This window comes from Agelaius tricolor, unplaced genomic scaffold, assembly GCF_023055355.1.
Source record: "Agelaius tricolor isolate 1412-34295 unplaced genomic scaffold, bAgeTri1.0.p SCAF_7, whole genome shotgun sequence".
Classification (NCBI taxonomy): domain Eukaryota; kingdom Metazoa; phylum Chordata; class Aves; order Passeriformes; family Icteridae; genus Agelaius; species Agelaius tricolor.
In genome coordinates, this window is record NW_027269267.1 from 3,778,825 (window position 1) to 3,800,274 (window position 21,450).

Below are 21,450 nucleotides of genomic sequence, written 5' to 3' on the forward strand. Positions count from 1 at the left end.
AACATGACATTCCTTTCTCTGCAGTATTTGTCTGAAAATGTGTTTAATGAGTTCCTTCTGCTGGGCAGAAGTCTGGCCCTGTAAGTAGCCATTGGGAATGTGAGGTGTAAGAGTTGACCTAGGGGCTTTGAAAAATGTGATTTATGCTTCCTGCTGCCTGGTTTGGTGGCAGATATGTCCCTTAGCTGGATGGGAATTCCTTGGGAATATCAGTGTGCATTGAAATGCATCTTTAGCTGTGAAAGTCTGTCCCCAGATATCTGGGGAGCCTTTTCTGTAGGTCTGTGGCTGTTCTCTGTCGTTTTTAATGAGCCTGGAGAGGGGAGCTGTGCTGAAAAGGATCAGCTGCTGTCAGGGAGCAGCCATGAGAGGCAGCCTGGCTTCCATTAAAGATCTCCAGTCACACAGGCTCAAGTGGGGGAATGTGCCCACAGACCAGTGCCAGATCTTTATTCACAGCCTCTGGGCTCCCATCTGGCACAGACTCCATTCACACAGGGAATCCTGTCACCTGGTCACTCCTTTAACTACCCTGACACGTTGCAGATGATGTTGGGTCCTGCTACTCCCCTGCCACGAGGCTTCACAAGGAGCATTCAATCACACAGACACTTTTATGATGTTCACTCCTGCCTTCTGTGTGGAATGTTCGTGGTTGTCATCAGGAATCAGCTCTGGCCTTAGGAAGGAGAGCACTTGAACAGTGTGGTCTCACAGCCCTGGGTGCTGCTCCAGTGGCTCAGGGATGAGGAGTCTCCAGCAGAGATTGCCTTGGATGCATTTAGTTCCTTTTTTAAAAGGGTCAGAGTGGTGCTGCTGGTGTAGGGGACAATCTCAGATTTAATACATCTTATTTAGGTGTGTAACTTTAGGAGAGCCATTTGGGAAATCTCTTTTTGATTGCCTGAGGCACCTATGATTGAAGAACATGCCCTGGAAGAGCCTTGTGCAACGTGAGTGAAGTACAGCACTGATTGCCAGGGTGCTGATGTGCACACTGTGAGTGGGGTGCACTTTGAGCCAGCAGCCTTTTATCTTTGAGCATCAGCCTGCTGACCAGACAGGAGTATTCTGGCTTTTCTGTGGAAACAGGTGTCAAACAACCAGGCACATGAAATTCAGAGAGCTCTAAGGGTCTGACTCTCTTAGTTGGGAAGGTAAAGAGCTGGACACTTGATCTCTGTGTAAATGCAGAATTTTTGGTCAGGCTTTGAAAGCAAATAACACTAAATTTTTGCTTCTTGGAGCTGCACCAGGCCCTTTCCCTTTGCCTTAGGGTGGCTTTGGAATCCTGCAGGCCCTGCTGTGCAGCCCACCTTCAAAAGGATCATGTTTGTGTGCCCTCTATGTAATTGGGGGGTGCAGGGTGTTCCTGGGGGATGAGCTGCTCATGCAGCTCTGCTCTGCAGCCTCAAGAGCTGAATCTTTGCTTTGGGGCTCAGACCACCCTCACTGGGAGGAGGTGTCCAAGCAGGCAGCTCAGCAGAGGTGCAGGGATAACTCTGGGGTCACAAATGTTCTTCTGAAAAAGGAGCTTCACCAGTGCCTGAGGTGTGTCTGTAGCACACCCATCAGCAAGGCAGCCTTCCAAACAAGTGATGCTCCATGGTTTGGGTGTGTCCCACTGCCCAGAGAGAGTGTCCTTTTCTTGAGGGAGAGCCTGAAGCATATCCCTGTCCCTCTGGACAGGAGTGTTCAGCAGGAGGCTGTTGGAGAAGGACAGGCAATGTGTGAGATATTGGGTGTAAGTGGAGGGTTTTGGTTGAAACTGTGTCTGCTTCAGGTGGTTAAATGGTAAAACTGGGGTTCTTTCCTGGCTTGCTCTCCTGAATTCCCTTGAAACCATTCCATTGAAATGGTATTCAGCATCATAAACACAAACATAAACACAAGGGAGGATTACACAACCATAATCCTGATGGCACCAAATCAGAGAACTGCTGTTTTAAGGGAAGAACACACCATATTTGTTTAGAGGAGCTCTTGTTCTCTGCTCTGGTATTTCCAGTCCTGCTGGGTATCTGAGCTAGCCCCTCACCTTAGGGGGGCCCTTCTGGTTGCATTTTTCTGATATTGCCACGACCCCAATTGTTAATTATTTGCCTTATCATACCCACAGTAGGTACAAAACTGTGCAGCTCTAAAAACCCCAGCAAGAACATGGCAGAGAGGAGGAGGAAATTCTGCAGCTGTTCCAGGATGGGGGTGGGATCAATAAGCACATGAACATCAGTTTTTAATTTTAACTCACATCTATTTATTAGCTGAGTGGTAAATTGCAGCTCAAAAGAGGAGGAAGAAGGGAGAACAATAAGTTTTACATCTGTCACTTTGCCTACTCTTTCCATCAGTGTGGTTTCAGTGGGATCAAGCATCTTCTAAAATAGCACTTAGAAGTGATGTTGGAAATTGATCTTAATTTGATGACACTGGCAGAAGCTCACGGGTTTTCTTGCCATGTGTAGAATGCCAACAGATTCAGGCAACAGATTAAAAAAGGACATTTAGCTTTAATAGTGTGCTTTGATATCATGTTTCCTTGTAAAAGAGTAACTTACTCCAACCTTCATGCTGCAGGACTTGAGAGTACAATATAATTTCAGGCTGCAAAGGAATATTAGTTTCCTGTCCAATATCCCTAAATTTGTAATGAATTGGCAAGCTTATAGGAGTCATCATCCGACAGTTATTACATTATCTAGATCATGCTAGTGATGAATTGTGAAATAGCATTTAACTTCAGCAAGAACAGCAGTGGCATTTCCATTAAAGGTTTCTGGGTTTTTTGTTGTTGTGTTTTGTTTCTTTAATTTGAATAAAATATTGATTTCCAAACTGCCATTTGCTCTTGTCTGTCTCAGTTTTTTTTTGTAGGAACGGCTTGGAAAATGTGTTTGCATGTTTTACCTCTAACTCTGCTATGGAAGAGCTTGTAACAGAGTGGGCTGAACACTGGGTGTGCCAATCCTGAGACACCCCAGTGGCTGAAGAGGATGGGGGAAAGCAATTCCTTCCTTCAGCCTCTCACTTGGCAACAGAACCCTGAATTCCCTGAGCCATGGAGCAGGTACTCTGCAAGGCACAGGGTCTTCTCATGAAGATGAAAAACATACATTCCCCCTCTTTCTAAGGAAACTTCTTCTGTTTCTTCAGTTGTTTGGGTATTGGGTTCCTAAATAGATCAAAAAATATGCTAGATACCTATAAACTAGGTCAACTCATAAATAATCCTTTTTTAACTTTGTCCTCTAATTTTAATTCAGAAAACCAATCTCTAGTTCTCTTATAAAAAGAAAGAGGTGGAAGACAGACTATAAACATTAGTCTTGTTAGGAAAATAAATGGCAAGCAACGGCGAAGGAAATCAGTTGTGAAATAGTATAAAGGCCAGGATTTGGGGTCACAGTTTATCCCCACTCTCCATGTCTGCTTCCTCTAAGTCTACTTAGAGGTAAATTGGGCAAGTGTCACACAGAGCAGGGCTTTGGCTGGTGCTGTCTCACCTCATCAATTCATACCAAGAGGGATAAAGCCTTATTTATGCACTAACATGGAATTTGGAGGGAGAAGCACAAGTTTAGTCAGAGAAGAAATGAAAATTGTCTGCCTACATGACTTGAATATTAGTTACAGCTGAACTGTCTTTCCTCTTCAAGAGAAAGTCTTACATTATAGACACTGAATGTTCTTGCATTCTCACCTTAGTGTAGAGTGCATGAAATATGACCTTAACCAGTGGTGTAGCTGACACTGTGAGTGCTGTAACAGTAGACAGGATGATGTTAGAGAGCTCTTTTGTGAGAGATGAAAGTAAGAAGCAAAAGGAAAAAGAAGAAAGTACAAAAACTTGCGCAATCTGGTGTCCTTCCGTCTGACCTTGGAGACCTCAGAGATCCCTGGGCTGAGGCAATGAGCTGCTGAGAAGGGTGGCACTGGGTAGGCATCAAATCTTGGGAGCACAGACTCTAGCTCTGCCAAGAAGCTTGGAGGTGTGTATTTGATATCTTTACCTTTGATTCTGAGTGTCCAAATGCCTGACAGAAAGGTCTGAGCTGCTTTGTCACCAGCCTCACCTGGTGTTTCTTGGCTGCCAGTTGGATTCTTGGTGGCTTGTGGGGCCACAGCTACTGAATGGTGCCAGCAGAAGTGGGAAGCTGCAGCAGTAGAACCAGAGAAACCTGAAATGTGATCAATTTATGATGGTTTAAGCTTGGAAGGAGTGAGCAGCAGGGCTGTGGAGGTTCATTTTGGATCACTGCACAACAGGAGTCCCCTGAAAGTAAAAGGGAGAGATCCCTTTGGGGATCCTGGCTGGCTGCACACACTGGTGTGGGTGGATTTGTAGGGATTTTGGGTGCACCTTTTCTGGGAATGATGGAGCACAGTTCAGAAATGCCCAAGTCAGCTCTGACCAGGGCTCACCCTGGAAATGGGACCAGTCCCTGTCCTGCTAAATCAGCTTGATGAGAGTTCACCAGCTCTCCTGGAGTGAATCAGGGAGTGGAAGAGATCTTAAATGAAGACTTGGGGTCTGCACACCTTCAAAATCCCTGGGCAGAGTGTTGGGAAGCTGAGAGCACCCACTGCTAATATCTGGGGATGATTTTGCATCTCCATGTGCCCACTGTGACCAACAAAACCAGCCTGCTTACCCAGCAGGTACCATGACTCAACAGCCTTTTCCCAAAATGCAAGTGTGTAACAGCTGATGAAGCAAAAATTAATAGATCTGAGGACAGAAGTGATTGTTTTGAGGATATTAGACCTTTCTCTAGTGACACTCAGGACATGAAGGAAGACCAGAGAGTGCTTTTCACAGACATCAGAGTATTTTCCCATGAAATGTTTGCCTTCCCAAGCAGTAGGGGGAGGTTGGTTTGGCCAGGTGAGTATCAGGGTGCAATGCCTAGGTCAATATGAGAACTCATTTTAAAAGGCTGAAGTCCAAGTTTAGGTGAGAGGGTACAGAGGCAGAAAAATAACCCTTACAAAAATCACAAGTGTGTTCTCCATTTGAATTGTAGTGATTTTCATTCTCTAGCCTTAATGTTTCAAGAAATGGGGTTCTTTTTTCTCTTGGGGTTCTTTCTTTCTCTTTTTCCCTTGGAGGAAAAAAGCTTTTCTTTGCAATAGCCAGCATTAAATTACTCTGGTATTAAAATACTGAATACTCTGCATGTTGACTGTAAAGCACATAATTTTAACATTAATGGAAATGCTCTGAATAATGACTTTTATTTGAACTTTTTATTGTAGTGTTCCAGGAGGAAATCTGAACGCCATGGAAATCTGTTTCTTGGAATTCTAAAAGAGTACTTATAAAATATGAGGTCAGAGGATCAACTGGCAGAAATTAGAAACATTAAGTTGATGGGAAGGAAGGAGGAGGAAGGATGACTGGGCAGGCAGATGACATGGAGGGGAAAATGAGCCATGTGGCTTCATGGCTGCTTCACACTTCTCACTGCTGCAGTCAGAGCTGACAGATACACACCCCTGGAAGAGAGCAAACATATTGTTGGCTTGGCACATTGGGGAGTGCATGTGCCAGCACACATGTGCTGCAGTTTAAGCAGGGCAGCCAAATGCCTAAGGCAGGCCAGCTTGATGCCAATTTTAATTTGCCAGTCAGACTTGGCTAGTTATCACTTCTTTCCTTCAGCATATTTTGCAAGCTACTGGAGAGCACTAACACCCAAAGCAAGCTGAATGAACCTCTCAGGATAGATTACAGGAGATCCTCTCTTTCTCACAGGGCTTTTGTTCTGAGCTTTGCTTTGTATTCCTTCTGTGGATCAAAAGCTTTGTGCTCTTCTGTCCTGGAATTGGACTTGGGGGATGGTCTGCAGGTGTGGGAACATTGGTAGCAAAGCTTCTACTTTAATATTGTGAATTGTAGAGAACCCAAATTGAAAATTACCTGAATTTTAGCAATAGCTTTTGCAGTCATGCCATGTAAGTCTTTAATAGATGTTTTTGTCTGACTGCAGTGTGTCAGGCAGCACAGCTGAATCTAAATCTGCTTTCTGCATGGAACTTCTAAGGAAACTATTTTCTCTCTAGTCCCAGGATAAGTTTGGGAGACTATTACCAAAATGCATGGCTTTTCTTGTAGGAGCACCTAAGGGCCATTTTTAATGGCATTGCAGGATGTTCTGCCATGTTCATGTGTGAATGAGGCACAAATGTTTTTTCTTTTATTTCATATGCAAGACACAAAGTGCAGAATGGAGCCTGGTTCATAATGTGAGACTGAAGACAGAATGAAAGAGGGCTACATGGAGAAACTTGCAAGTTTTCATTGAACTTGAATTGGAAAACACAGTTTATAGAATCACAGAATGGTTTGGGTTGGAAAGGACCTTAAAGATCTTCTTGTTCCAACCTGCCCTGGGCAGGGACAGCTTTCACTATCCCAGGCTGCCCCATCCACTTGTCCTTGGACACTTGCAGGGATGGGGCATCCACAGATTCTCAAGCCAGCCAGTGCCAGGGCCTCCCTACCCTCACAGGGATGGATTTAGGCTCAGGGCAGGTAACCTGGTCTGTCTTGGCTGGGGCCAGGGACCTTGGGAACTCTTAGAGCTTTTCTGTGAAAATTGCTTTATCTTCTGTCTGCTGTTAGCAATGAAATGGATCTCAGCAGCAATTTCCCTGAGCAGCTGCAGCGTCCTCAGAGCTTCTGATTTGTGGAAATCCCAATTTTCTGTCCATCTTGTGGACAGAGGCAGTGACCTGACTTGTCTCCTGCTTGCTACATATGAGCTTATTTGATCTCTGTCCCTGATTCGTGGCCATCAAGGTGACCTTGTGCCTCACCCTGCCCATTTTCCTTTCTCTGTGGCAGATTTCTTTCTAATCCCTTGGCTGTGGTTTTTCCTCCCAGTGCCAAGAGCTCTGCTCTGAACCACATCCCCCCCTTAACAAAGCAACTCCTCTAAAGCTCTCAGCAGGTCATTCCCCATTCAAATGGGAACAATGCAGGACAAACCCCCTGTTGAGCACTGCCCCATGTCAAGGGCACCTCCAGCAGCCCATCCTGGGTCCCCCTGGCAGGGATGTGCCCGTGGCACAGAGCCAGGGGTGCCAGCTTTGTATCATCCCCCTGGGCAAGGCTGTGCTGCCAAGGCTGGGCACACTCATCATCCACAGATTCCCTGGTGCTGGGGTGACCCTGGAGAAGTTCCTGCCATCCCAGCAGATGGGTGTCAGAACCCAGGACACCCCTCTGGCTGTCCTGAGCAGCCAAGACCCCTGCCAGGGGCTCAGAGACCCTGGCACAGAACCCAGGATGCCCCTCTGGGTTTGATTATGACCCATGGAGCAAATTACCAAACTTAGATGAAGATCAGCAAGCCACAACAGTTTAAGTAGAATGACAGTGAATTTATCACAGGGTGAAAAAGTAGATTTTGGGGTTTTTAGAATGGGGGTTCAGGGGGCAAGATGGAGGGATCTGGGTGTGTCCAGCCTTTCTCCTGTTGGGCTCTTTAGCTGGTCAGGATGACCCCGAGAAGAGTTCAAAAGTCTCTTTTCTCAGCCTGGTGCTTGTAGAAGGAGTCTGGGCTTTTCATTTCTCAGTCTCAAGGTTGTTTATTGTATCTTATATGTAAAAAATTTTCTCCTGCCCTGCCGAGGTCCATCCGGCAGGACAGTTCCAGGCACTCTGCCTGCCCCAGGGCAGGGTTATGTCTTTATACTAAAAACTACGTGTACAATATTTACAATTACTTTCCAATACCTGTCACCTATGTTAGACAGTGAGCTTCTACTCTAAACCAATCTGTAAGTGCCAACATCACAGCAGAAGATGGAGGCCAAGAATAAGAAGGAGAAAGGCTGGACACACCCAGATTCCTCCATCTTGCCCCCTGAACCCCCATTCTAGAAACCCCAAAATCTACTTTTCCACCCTGTGATAAATTCACTATCATTCTACCTAAACTGTTGTGGCTTGCTGATCTTCATCTAAGGTTGGTAATTTGCTCCATGGGTCATAATGAAACCGACAGGGGCATCTTGGGCTCTGTGCCAGGGTCTCTGAGCCCCTGGCAGGGGTCTTGGCCATCCTGGACAGCCAGAGGGGTGTCCTGGGTTCCCACAACTCCTTCCTCTTCTTGGCCTCCATCTTCTGCTGTGATGTTGGCACTTAGAGATTGGTTTAGAGTAGAAGCTCACTGTCTAACATAGGTGATAGGTATTGGGAAGCAACTGTAAATATTGTACACATAGTTTTTAGTATAAAGACATAACACTGCCCTGGGGGCAGGCAAAGTGCCTGGACTGTCTTGCTGAATGGACCTCAGCTGGACAGGAGAAAATATTTTACAGATAAGATACAATAAACAACCTTGAGACCGAGAACTGAAGAGCTCTGACTCCTTCTTTGAGCGCTGGGCTGGGAACAGAGACTTTCCATTTTTTCTCGGGGTCACTCTGAGCAGCAGAAATCCCAAGAGCTGGGGCTGCTCCCAGCCCCTCTCTGGGACCAGACTGACTCCCTGGGGAGGGTGAAACAGTAGACAAAATGATGCAGAAACATCCCTGCCACTTGGTCTTGCCCTTGTCTTGAAAATCAAAGGCTTTGCCCCAGGCTGAAGGCAGAAAGTTCCTTTGAATGGTGGCTTGAAACTGCCATAATTAATATTTTTGGAAAATCCTGGCTGGCCCAGTTACTAGAGCAGTCTAACTGACTGTGATAATACCTGTTTAACTCTGAAATATGTAGGGAAACAGCAGGGAAGTAAGAACAGATTTTTTTTTTTTTTGCTTTTTAATGGTTCAGTTGGAAATAAAAACATGCCAACAGAAAAAAAAAAAAAAAAAAAAAAAAAAACCAACCAAAAAAACCTAAAACCAAGCACCAGAATTTTTGCAGTCTGGGAAGAAGCAGCCTGTTTAATTAATGACAGCCAGTATGATCAGAGATGAAGCAATTTGTCAGCGCCGGTTTTTGCTGTGAACAATCCAAGCTGGCCCTTGAAGACAACCTCTAACTCAATTACAGCTGGGTTTAGAGCTCAGCAAATTGCATTACCCAAAACTTCAGAAGGGCTTGGAAGAATAAAATATAAAGGAATTTTTTTGCTACAAAACCACTATCCATAATCAGTTATATTATGCCAGGCAGGGACTCTGAGCCCTTAATTGGCTTAGGACACTCTTCCTGGCGGGGGATGCTGATATGAAAGGATACCCAGGATATTGTCTGTATCCAAATGCTGTTTCCAAATCCCCAAGGTTTTCTCTTGTTCCCAATCAGGTGCCCTGCCTGTATTTCCCACACAGGGGACCAAGGCTGATAATTTAGGTTGCCCTGGTACAGCTGTTTGTGGATCAGAGACATCAACTATGCAACTGAAATGATCAACAGAAGCAGTTGAAATATGTATTTCTTTTTTTAGCTGGATCATTTCAATGATTATTTTCAACACAGCTCTGCTGAAGAGTTATTTTTAACTTGAATAATTTCAGTGCTCCTATTTTCCGTGTGACCTTGCAAACAATTGTTTCCAAAGAAATGGGGCCTTGGAGATGGGAAGGTGTGGCTGGATTGGGCTCTAATGGGAAGTAGGAGTTCTTAAGGCAGGTTTCCTGCCCCAAAATGCCCTTTTTGGAACTGTAATGCCAGGTCTGATGCTACCAATAGATAAGAAATAATAGGAGGGAAAAAAAGGAAGAAACCACCTTAAGATAAATAAAACCAGTCAGTTTTTATTTATGCCATCTAGCTTAATAAATTTTTATGTAATTGAAATATTCCTCTTAGGTCACCTTGGAAGTGGAAAAAGAGGAGACCTCAGTGTAATGGGGGTATGGGCTGTATCACCCATGTCCAAGTGAGAAATGAGGTCACTTTTTGGCAAGTGGTGTGAGAAGGTTTTTTTGTAGTTGATTTTACTCTCTTTGCCCTTTGCTAAACAAAACCCAACGTGCAATTCAGGGAAATTCCACAGCACCACACCGAGGTTCCAGTTCCACTCATAAAAGTAATTCTGCTGAGTTGAAGACAGCTCCTTGTCCATATCTGAGTTAGCCCTGTAAATAAACCATGCTGGATCAAATCTCCCATTTCCTGCAGGAAAAAAAAAAAGGGATTACTTCTCATGGCTGGCATGGTAATTAACAGGATTTGGGAAATACATTCTTGCAGCTGCTTTCAAAATTAACTTCAAAGATTCCATTAATCCCTGCCTCTGAAAAAAAAATAAAAAATTGTGATTACAATGTCTTTGGAGAAATAATGTTTTAATTCAAAATATGCTAATAACCTAAATATTAAGCAAGCTACTGTTTGTGCTAATTATGTTGATTACATTTGGTGTTGGTGTAAATATTCAGTTTACAACATTATATGGAATCTGAATACAAAATCAGCAGGTTCTCACTGTGCTGATTTATAAATTACAGCCCAGCATCGGCAAAAGTGGGGCACAGCTAAAGTTCTTTGCTGTGCTATTAGAATATTTAAAACCAGCACTGTAAGTAGGTTCCTCTATCCCAGGCTGTGATTCCCTCAGCCCATTTTCATCAGATGCCTCCTCATTTATCCTGGGATCTGCCTCCAGCCCTGGGGCCCAGCCCAGGGAGGAGCTGGAGCTGCTGCAGAGAGCCCAGAGGAGGCTCCAGGATGGGCAGAGGGATGGAGCAGCTCTGCTGGGAGGAAAGGCTGGCACAGCTGGGATTGTTCACCTGCACAGGAGAAGCTTTGGGCTGAGCTCAGGGTGGCCTTGCAGGGCCTGCAGGAGCCCCAGGAAAGCTGGAGAGAGACAATTTCCAGGGCATGCAGGGACAGCACCCAGGGAATGGCTGCCAGTGCCAGAGGGCAGGGCTGGATGGGATCTTGGCAATGAGGAATTGTTCCCTGGCAGGGTGGGCAGGGGCTGGGATGGAATTCCAGCCCTGCATCCCTGGCAGTGCCCAAGGCCAGGTTGGACACTGGGGAAATTGGAGCAGCCTGGGGCAGTGGGAGGTGTCCCTGCCATGGCAGGTGTGGCACTGGGTGGGCTTTAAGGTCCCTTCCAACCCAAACCATTCCATGGTTCAAAGTGTGCTCAGTGCTGAAGGACCTCCTGCTGTCTGTGTACACTCTGAGCATTCACCTCAAGCCAGAAGTTCTGTCTGGACAGAAATGAACAAATCACAGCCCCCTAAATTGAATCAAATGCCCTAAGCCTGTGAGCAGGTCTGTGCTGAAGCACTCTGTGTGTATTTTGTGTAGACATGTAAATAAAAATGTGTGTTCTGCATGGGCAATGGCCACACTGCAAACACCATTTGTAGTTATCAGAGACTTGTTAATTTTGGACAGATAATACTGTGCTTTCCAGGATGACAATGTGCATAACTACGTCCCTTCAGTGACTAAAAAAGTCCCAAAAATCCACTGTCCCTCTGTCAGCTTGAAGCCACTGCAGTTAGAATCCCATTGGCTCATCTCAGCCCACCTGCGTAGTTTTAATTTATTAAAATAGCTGTAGGAAAGCCTTAATAAAATCAGGGACAATCAGGAGCCCAGTCAAGTAGAAAACTGTCTGACCCATGAGGATAATTACAGGAGTTGTCAGAGTGCCAGGGATCATTTAGCTTTGACAGCCAGTATGGAAAGATGGATTTTGGTGCTCTTGCTCTGGCAACATCGTGCTGCCCTGGCAAAGGAAAACAGACAGAAAACTGGCTGTGGAAAACTCCCTTGGAGTAGAGAATCATGCAGGGAGGAGGGGATACATAGGTGAGGAAGTATAAATTGATAAATAATTTTTCTTTCTGTCAGGCTGCCCAGGAAATGCAGTCTGTGATCTCTCCCAATGATGTGTTAGACAGAAGTAACAGACACGTTATCAGATATATCCATCATTCCAACCAAATCTTGGCTAGGTGTTCTGTACCTGCTGCAATCCCTTAAATGTGGCCTTTGAAGGACACTTCCATCTCATAAATATTCAGGCCCACATCTATAAAAATGTGTGGAAGAGTGGAGGAACTTGTAAAGGAGGCAGAAGTAGATGAGTGAGGAGGGTTTATTTGTGTAGTGTCTTGTGCAATTTTTATTGCTTTATCCAAGCTCCTGTCAGGGGTTCTTCAGCCCTGGCTGCAGATGTTCTTTAGGTGAGTGATGTGAGTGAACCTGTACGTCACTGAGTTGGTTTGGGATTTGCCATCTGTCTGTGCTGCAGACCAGTTTGGAGAAGAAATAATTAGAAGGAAATGAGTGAAATGATAGAAGTTGTGCCTGGCTCTCCAGCAGGGTGCTTTATCTCTCCCAGCTGTTCATTTCCATGCTTTCTGATATATAATTCCAAAAAATACTTTTTAGTGGTGCTAAAATTCCAGTCCCTTTACTGGAATCCCTTGCAGCTTCAGAAACCAAAATCTTTCTGTCACAGCAAGATAATTTTCCTTGCTCTTAATTTTTTTTTATTTTTAAGCATTGTGATTTACTTTCTCCATTTCTAAACCAAATTATTACTGTGTTGTGGCTAAGAGTAATGTTTTTCACACTTCAGGGTGTGAAATGCTGAGTGCCACAGTTTCAGGTTGGTACATGACGTTAGAAAGAGGTAGTGACACAGAAATCTCCAGTAAAGGAGAACTTATCCTAAATAATCGTATTGAAATCCCAAATTCTGAAGTGTAGCCACTCATCTCAAGTCATACTGCTGCTTGCTTCTTTCCCCTACTTAAATTCTGGATTTTTATTTAGATTCTGATGTATCTCCTGATCATGCTGCTGTGATTGGGAAGCTTTCCTTCCTTGAAAAACACCACAAGTCCCTAAGCAGATATTTTCAGTGACATTTTTATTGCAGAAAGATCATAAACTCCACAAATCTTTGAAATTTATTTTGCAGTACTTTTTTCATATTAAGGCTGAAACAGCTGAGGTTTGTTTTTTTTTTAATTAAAGCAGAATACTATAAAAAAATGGTCCTTATGAAATAGTTTAGTTGGATTCAATTTATGTTTCTTAAAGATAAATCTTTGTATGGGGAAGGGGTGGTGATGCAGAGGGAAGGCTTGCTTGGCACGGTGCTGGCAAAGCCACAGCTTTTTTGTGTTGCTTAGTACCAACATGTATTTCCTTTTGTGTTGCTTAGTACCAACATGTATTTTCCACCTTAGAGTATCAAAACAAAGCTTAGGAAAAGCTTAGGACATGCACAAATTTCCCTGCTGCTCCCCTAGCCAATGCAGAACATCCTAAATAAATTTTCATATGTGTCACCCCTTGTCAGTCTACGCTGACTTTTTCTGCTGTCCACTTTACTGAGACTTTCCACCTGTTTCTATTCTTTTAATTCCACTTTTGGATCTTTTTTTTTTTTTTCATTCTTTTATGTAGAAACACATCCTGTTGAAAATCTGCAGCCACTGCTTTCCTGGGATTCAGCCTTTTGTACCTTGTTGACCCTGCACTGAGGCGAAGCATCAACTTGATGTTATTATCTGGAAGGGCCCATTTGTCAGAACGTTCTGGCAGTTTCATGTCCCTGATCTTGGACTTTTCTGTGGCTCACCATAAAACAAACAACCCTTCTGCCCCTAAAAATTCTCTAATCAACACCTGGCTGCAATCCCTAACACTGAGGTGCTAATTAAAAGCATTGCTGAAAAGGTCAGGCTATTTCAAGACAAGAACAGAATGTAAGATTAAAGGCAAAAATTAGGCTTGGGGGTGCAGCAGGGGCTAGAAGAATGAGTCAAAAAGCTGCTGCAGTAATTTAACATTCTTCTTGAAATGTCCTCGTGGCTCAAAGTTCACTTTTGACCTCAGTTTGCTCGCCTTGGGGACTAATTTAGTACAGATTTTCATACCACATTAACTGGCCTCTGAGACTTGAACAGGAAAGCCAACCTGTTCTTTTCTTACTGAGATTTGGAGCATATGGCAGAAGTCTTTTGAACTTCCTCTGCTGACAAATTGGGAGTCACTTTGATTTTTGGAGACATTTTTAATTATGTGTCTTTGGTGTTTTGTAAAACCACTGAGTTAAAAATTAATATAGCCTGAAGCAGTCATAAACTCTGTTTCCTCCTACGCAACATAGCAACAAAACTGTTTATCATGTTTTACTGTAAAATCATTACAGGTCTGCACTCGTGTTCATTTCAGCTCTGATGTTTCTTTGATGCCTGGTGGAAAGTTTATTCAATGTTTCTGTCCTGGTGCTTGCCTTAAAAGATGCTGTGGAATTGCAGAAGCAGTCTCTGAAGGAAGGGAGCTGGCTACAAGCTATAGGGGATGGGAATTCTCTGTTGGGAGAAAAGGCTGAGGGAGCTGAGGCTGTTCAGCCTATCAGATCCCAGAAATTATTATTGCTTTTCTTGTATTTCAGTGATTTTAATTTCATCTATTTTATCTATGGACAAAATCTGCTATTCCAGCATTTCATCCATTGCTCCTTGAAAATACCCCCAGTAACTCCTCCTCGTGTTCAGTCCCCTTTTGCTCTGAACCACATTAAAAAGCTCAGCTTTGTTCTGTGATGGAAGAAAAAAGAAACTCTAGCTGCTAATAATACCAACACCTTGAAAATGTTTTGAAAAGTAGGTCCACTGAATGGATTGAAATAAAAGACCAAAGGCTTTGCAGGAGGATGATCCCATTGTATCTGGCTTTTTCCTGAGTTTCAGTGCCTTGTTAATGAGCAGCTGATTCTGACTTTCAAATCCATTGCAGTCACTTGGAAGACAGCACAGGGCTTATAGATCAAAATACATCTATAACCAAAGGAAAAGCTCTCAGAAGCTGGCTTGGCACACTTTCAGGTTTCTTTCTGTACAAGTTCAGCGGTCACCAATCAAACAAATGGCTGCAGAATATTGCAACTGATTTCAGACTTAAAGAAAAATACCGTGACCTCATGAATAGAAAAACCTTAATTTACCAAACCCAAGTTTTTATTCTTTTTCTTTGACAACATTCTGCTCTCCCCAAGGGGAAATCTCGAGACACGAAATAAATGTGTGAATCCATATTCCAGCACTCCATCATAAGCAGACTGAACCTGACAGGTATAGCCTAGGGAGGAAAGAGAAGCTTTCATAAAGCTTAAGTAGCACAGCCTGAAATGCTCAGGAAATAACACAACTTGGAAAAGCCTTTAAAAATATACAGGGGAAGAAAAAGGAATATAGGTACTTTTTATTGATAGGAAAAGTAAAGTATTTTGTAAATGAACACTGAAATCTTCTTTAAAGTGCAGTTTAGAGTTGAAACATGGAATTATTAACCAGACATTAAATAAAGGCACAAAGCAAAACTGGCTGTTGGGGGATGTATTGATTTCTGGCCTTTGGTAACTTATGCTTTTGTCAAAGGTGTTCATCCCTTTAGAATCCCATTCTCTGTTATTGGCCAAGTTTTTGTCTTGGCTCAGAGGCTCCAGGGAGAAAACAAATATATTTCCATTTTCCATGTCAGAGCTAAGAGCACACATGAAGGTTTTGTTCTTACCTCATGATTAGGTCTATTATATACAAAAAATACTTTGGAAATACCACTGCTTGGAAAGGCAAAAGACAGAAACCAAAGCAGAGAAGGTTTTAACCAGAAATTTTAGAGAAAATGTCTTCAGATAAGTATGGCTGTATGAATTTTCTTGGGAGAAAATGACTGTCCAGCTATTGGTAAAAACCATTTGGTTTGCAGTGCTGTTCACTTCCCTGGTGCTTGAGGATGTGCTGCCTCTGGTGGCTGAGTGCAGCTGCATTTATTCTCTGATTTTAACATTTCCAGATTCCTACATGTACAACCCTAAAGGACTATTTCTTTAGTTCAGTAACACACACAAGCATGAATAATTTTGCATAAGAAATATTAGTTTTGCCATATCCTTTAAATACCTTTATCCACCTTGGGGTGCTTTCTCTGGGGAATAATTTTCACAGAATGACCACTCCTAAGCTGGGAAGTTCCTGCTATTGTAACCACTCTGGTACTCTGCCACTGTGAATATTGCCACTGCCTTGGTGTTTGCCACCTGTCACTTGGCAGAGTGATCTAAATCAGTTCTTTTTCATGGAAATTCAGGAGGCTGTTCTTTGGAGAAAGTGAATTAAAGTGGGAAATTCCATCTTCTCTTGTGGCCAAAGCAGAAACTGAATCTTCTAGCCAAAATGAGATCTGGAGATTCTCCTTAGTCCTCCTTCCCTTGCAAATGTATTTCTAGGGAATGTTGTTATTGTGTCTTTTTCGTGGCATTGTCCAAATTAACTTCAGGCTGGCTTTGACCCTTATAATTTTGTCCCTGTAAAAGCTCACAACTTCCCTGTAGCCCTCCTGAGTCATGGAAGGGGAGGCACAGCAAGGAGCTGAAGAAATGAAATGCTGCAGAGTATCTCCTACCCTTGTACTGCTGGGAACCTGATTACACACATACATAGCACTCATGGTGAAAATTACATCCAGGGGCACAAGCAGTGATGCAGCTGGACCTAAAGCTGAGTTTTTTTCTATTGGAAAAGAACTCCAGGATCCCAGAGTCCAGCCTTGAAATGGAACTAAGCATTCCTGGTTCACTGGCAGTGTCTCAAAGCAGCACTGCTTGAGGGTGAATGGATTATCCAATGTATTGAGGAGAAATCAGGCTGTAATTACCAGGAATTCCAAGGGGAAAATGCATGTTCAAGTGTGTTCTAACCTCTTGTTTTCTATTTTTTTTCTCCCTTAACAGAGACAAGGAACCGGGGCTACAAATGGGAAAGACAAGACGTCTGGTGAGAATGGTAAGGGTTGTCTTTATTTCTGGATGGAGAATACTGAGTAAAATGGAGCCAAAATACTTTTAACTGTAGTGAGAGGTGTCTGTAGTGAAGGCTTTGGTGTCATAAGTTATCTTTTGATTGTGTTTGAGAAACTGGAAGGGCTTCAGTGGGTTTTTCTTTTTATTTGCACGTTTAAACCCTTTGCTGAAGTAGAATCTCTTTTCTGAGTGTGTACTCTGGTAAACCAAAGGACTTCACAGAAGTCAGAGCAGACACAGGTGGGGCTGAAACAAGATCAGATATGTGTGAAACACCAAAAAACAAGGTGGGGTATTATGAGCTGCTCCATGAACGAGGAAGGTGAAGAGAAATAAAGTTTCAAAGGATTTGCTCATAGAATTTCTGTAGTCTGATGAATCCTACCTAACTTTAGGCCCAGAACTAAGACACCAAAGTTAAAATCCACCTGTTTAGAGCTCATTTGAGTGTTGCTGGAGAGAAGCTATGGATGGAGCAGCTCTCATGGAAGGACCAGATGGCAAATTTCATCCCTGGAGTGAGTCTGGACTCATCTCCACTCCTCCAAGGGGTGACTCATGGGGCTTGTTCAGCCCTTAACAAAGGGGCTGGCAGACACCAGTGTCAACCCTTTAAGTAAGGGGCATAAACAATTCTAATTAAAAATGGTGATTTTTTTTTTCCCCAGAAGAAGGCAAAATGGAATTTTCAGGAAAACAGTAATTGTTTGAGGTTTTATTAGCTGAAATCTCATTTTATTTCTTACAGGAGCAGAAATGCTTTACACACAAGTGATAATTGATTAAAAGCCGGTTACCATCAGACACATTTTTCAAAGGAAAATATTTTCAATTTTTTTTTTTAATACAGCCAGTTGAAAAAGAAGCAGCATCAGAAAGAGGATTGAACTATAAAATGTGCTCTCTGCTTCTGTTTGCTCATCCAGTTCTCATTAAAAGAATTGTCCATCCCATCCCCTGAAAAGCAGAAAAGATGCAAGTCCCTTCTCTGAAAAGGCTTTTCCAGTGGGTCATTTGAGCAGTTACCTTGGATGTGTGTTTTGGCCTTTTAAGTGTTGGTCAGAGTAGAATTTTTGGGCCCTTTGAAGCAACACATCCTAAAGCATTAAGAGCCTTCTTTATGGATGGTTTTCCTATTACAGGGAGGTGACTTTCCCATAAGGGCTGTTTGCATAATGTTTCAGTAAATGAAATCCATAGATGATGCTCCCACTATGATAAAACACAAATTGGAGTGGAAAAAAAAACCCAACAAATAAATATTTTGGCTTGTTATAATGTCTTGAATTAGTGGGAACAAATGTACCCTGACAGCAAAGCAATTTGCATTTTCAAGTTAACAGGGAAGGAAAGCAAGCAAAATTATGTCAGCCATTTGGGCAGCATGGGGAGCATGTTTTTCTCTTTTCTGTTTGAGCACATTATGAACTCAGCTCATTTGCCTTGAATTTCTTTCCCAAATAAAAATTTCTTCCTGAATAAAATCGTCCTGTTGTCAAGTTTAGCTTAGATTTACTGATTCTGCAGCCTTTTTAAAAGCAATTTTTTTTTTTCTTAGTAGGGATTTCGAGTGAGCAAGGGCTGCATCATTAATTCAAAAATATATATGTTTCTAGTTGTAGCATAATTTTATGTATAGCATACACAGACAGATGCACAGTTAATCTTGGGTAAATAGATACCAATTATTTTTTGTAATGAAATTATAGCAGAAAAGCTGTCACCTACATAAAACACAGGAGCAGCAGGGGAGATGGAATAGAGTCCTCTGATCTCCCCAGCCCACATGCTTGCATAAAAATAAAGCAGAATCAGAACTTTGAACCTGAGATTGAATGCTAAATCAAAGAAGCAGAAATGTGCAATTCTTTGTCCTTATTAGCACTGTGTGGTTCAAACTCAAGCAGTGATTTATTGCTCTGAAAATTGGGGTGTGCTGGAAACCTACATAGACAGTATAAATCCTCTGTTCCACGTTCTTCTGGCCAGAAGTCTGCAATATGTCCATGTCTTAAATGTTATTAGCCTTTTCTTGCAAGTGTTTGTTTCCCTGTCAAAAGGAAACTTTCCCTTTTGTTTCCCTCTTGTTGAAAAGGATGGAGGGAGGAGAAACAAAAAAACTCTTTCAGCCTATAAAAAGAAAGGAAAAAAAAGGAAAAGTCATGCTCTGACAATGTTTGCAAAGGCAAACTGGTCTGGTTGCTGTCTTTTCTCTTGTTTACAGATCAGGAAAAGCTGCTGAAAACTGGCTCAGACAACAAGCAGAGATGCTTGGCTTTTCTCAGGGTTTGGTTCACACAGTGAGACACTCTGGGCTCGAGCTTTCTTCGTGCATTGCAGTAGAAAATGAATTTTGGGCTCGCCTCTAGGTTAGGTCGAAGCTGAAGAAAATAAAATAATGACCATGGCAATCAGCAGTGTCCCTCTTTGAGACATGTATGGCCTTGCTGCCACCCTGCAGCACTCAGGGAAATGCAGTCTCTGAGGATTCCTTTTATAGCAGGGGTGGCTTGGGTAGGCACAAATGCATGTTCTTGTTTGACCTTCCTTGGACAGGAACAGTCTATCCTTAATTGTGTTTAGCTCCTACCCCCACAGCAGCAGTGGCAGCTCTTAGCAACCCTCCCTTCAGCAGCAGGGACTGCTCTGCTGTGCACAAGGATGGGTGAAGATGGCAGGGCCCACAGTGGGTCCCTGGTGCCACCTCCCTGCTCCAGCAGGGCCATCCCAGAGTGCAGGGCACAGGGCTGGGTCCAGATGGCTCTGGAATGTCCCCAGGAGGAGCCCCCAGAGCCCCTCTGGGCTCTGCTCAGGGCTGGGCACTGCCCAGGGCAGAAGTTGTGCCTCCTGTGCAGGGGAATTGCTGGGCTCAGGCCCTGCCCGTGGCCCTGGGGCCATTGCTGGGCCTGGAGCAGAGCCTGGGCCTGCTCTGACCTCTGCACACAGGGACAGACACAGGGACAGACACAGGGACAGACACAGGGACAGACACAGGGACAGACACAGGGCCAGGCAGGGACAGACACAGGGACAGACCCAGGGCCAGGCAGGGCCAGGCAGGGCTGAGGCCCCTCTCTCTCCCTGGGGCTCCTCTCCAGGCTGAGCAGCCCCAGCTCCCTCAGCCTTTCCTGGGCACGGAGCTGCTCCAGGCCCTTGCTCAGCTCCAGGAGCTCCTGGCCCTGCTGTGCTGAGGAGCCAGAGCTGGACACAGCAGCCAGAGGTGCCCCCAGGGCTGGGCACAGGGGCAGCATCAGCCCTGTCCTGCTGGCAATGCCCATCCCCATGCCCCCCAGGACACTCTGCTGGCCCAGGGACAGCTCAGTGTCCCTCAGGACTCCACATCCTTCTCCACCAGGTCTCCCCGAGCCTTTGTTAGTGCCTGGAGTTATTTATTCCCAGGTGCAGGATCCTGTGTTTGCCCTGGTTGAGTTTCAGGCAGTTTTTCTCTGCCCATCTCTCCAGCCTGTCACAGTCCCTCTGAAAGCCTGCCCAGCCTTTGGGGGTACCAGCTGCTCCTCCAAGCTCTGTGTCATCACCCCAAGCTCTGTGTCATCATCAAACTTGCTGAGGAGGCTTCTGCCCCTTCATCCAAGTCATTGGTGAACCAGTTAAACAGCCTGGACCCTATATTGAACCCATAACCTCACTGGGACCTTGAAGGACCTCAGTCTACCTGAAACCCAGGAGATGCTTATTTGTGAAAGTGCAAATGTAACTTGTAACCCTGTTCCATAATGTGGCTGTTCTCTGTGGTAGAAAATCCAAAGGGAAGACAGCAGTACTATTTTCACACAGCTCAGTGTGGGACAAGAAGCTGTAATTTCTTTTATGCTCACCTGGTTTGATTAGTTGGGACAATCATATTTGCAGATGCAAATATGAAAACAGAATGTTCCCCCTGACTATACTTAGTGAATAAGTGATTCTTCTCTGTGACCTTGGCAATGTCACAAAGTTCCTTTGTAGGTTAACACTTGTCACTTCTTGTTCTGTTTCACATTGCTCTGTGTTGTTTTTTTTTTTTTTTCTTGTGGTGTAATTTGCAAGCTGCTCTCATGCAATCTACTCTTTAATAGCCCAGCACAACTGCCAGGGAAACAATTGCATCAGAAGCAATTATTTCTGTCTTCAAATTTAGAATCGCTCTTTTTCCTATTAATAGATCTCGCCCTTTCTTCTCAAACTACATAAAGCATGTGATTATTAATTGGTATTAATATTTTTTTTCTTGGAAGATGAGATTTATCATTCAGTAACATGAATATTTATGATAACAAAGTGAGTGTTTTCATGGGACGAATTCAATGCCTTCCTGGCTCTGAGTGAAATGAAAATGAGTAGGTTTTGCATGAACTGAGATGTCATGGTGGATTAATCCAATCACAGCAAGATGGTCAGTTGTATTTTCAGTTTCTTCTCATGCCCAAACACTTGTCAGTGTATGAGCTCTGCTTTAGGGCATTCAGAAAATTATACAGGAATAAATATTCTGTGTTTCATCCTGTCCATGGGGTGCTTCTACATAAAAGATGAAGATACAGCAGATTTAATAAAGTAAATTCTTATATTTTACATCTAAAGTGGAGTCTCTTCAGTCTGAATGCTTCTAGAAAACATTAAGGGTAAGGGTAAATAATTGCAAAGCAATTCTGTGAGGGAGAATGGAGATCTCTCTCTAGTAAACTTCCCTGGTGTAGGGATGGGC

General features: G+C 43.7%; 1 protein-coding gene across 1 annotated transcript in view; it reads left to right on the plus strand.

The window, feature by feature from the left end:
• PCP4 (Purkinje cell protein 4) overlaps nt 1-21,450 on the plus strand; it is a 52,579-nt gene that overhangs the window by 2,481 nt on the left and 28,648 nt on the right. The window contains exon 2 of the mRNA XM_071430160.1: nt 16,677-16,728. Coding sequence (XP_071286261.1) covers nt 16,677-16,728 — 52 coding nt within the window. The remainder of the gene's footprint in view (nt 1-16,676; nt 16,729-21,450) is intronic.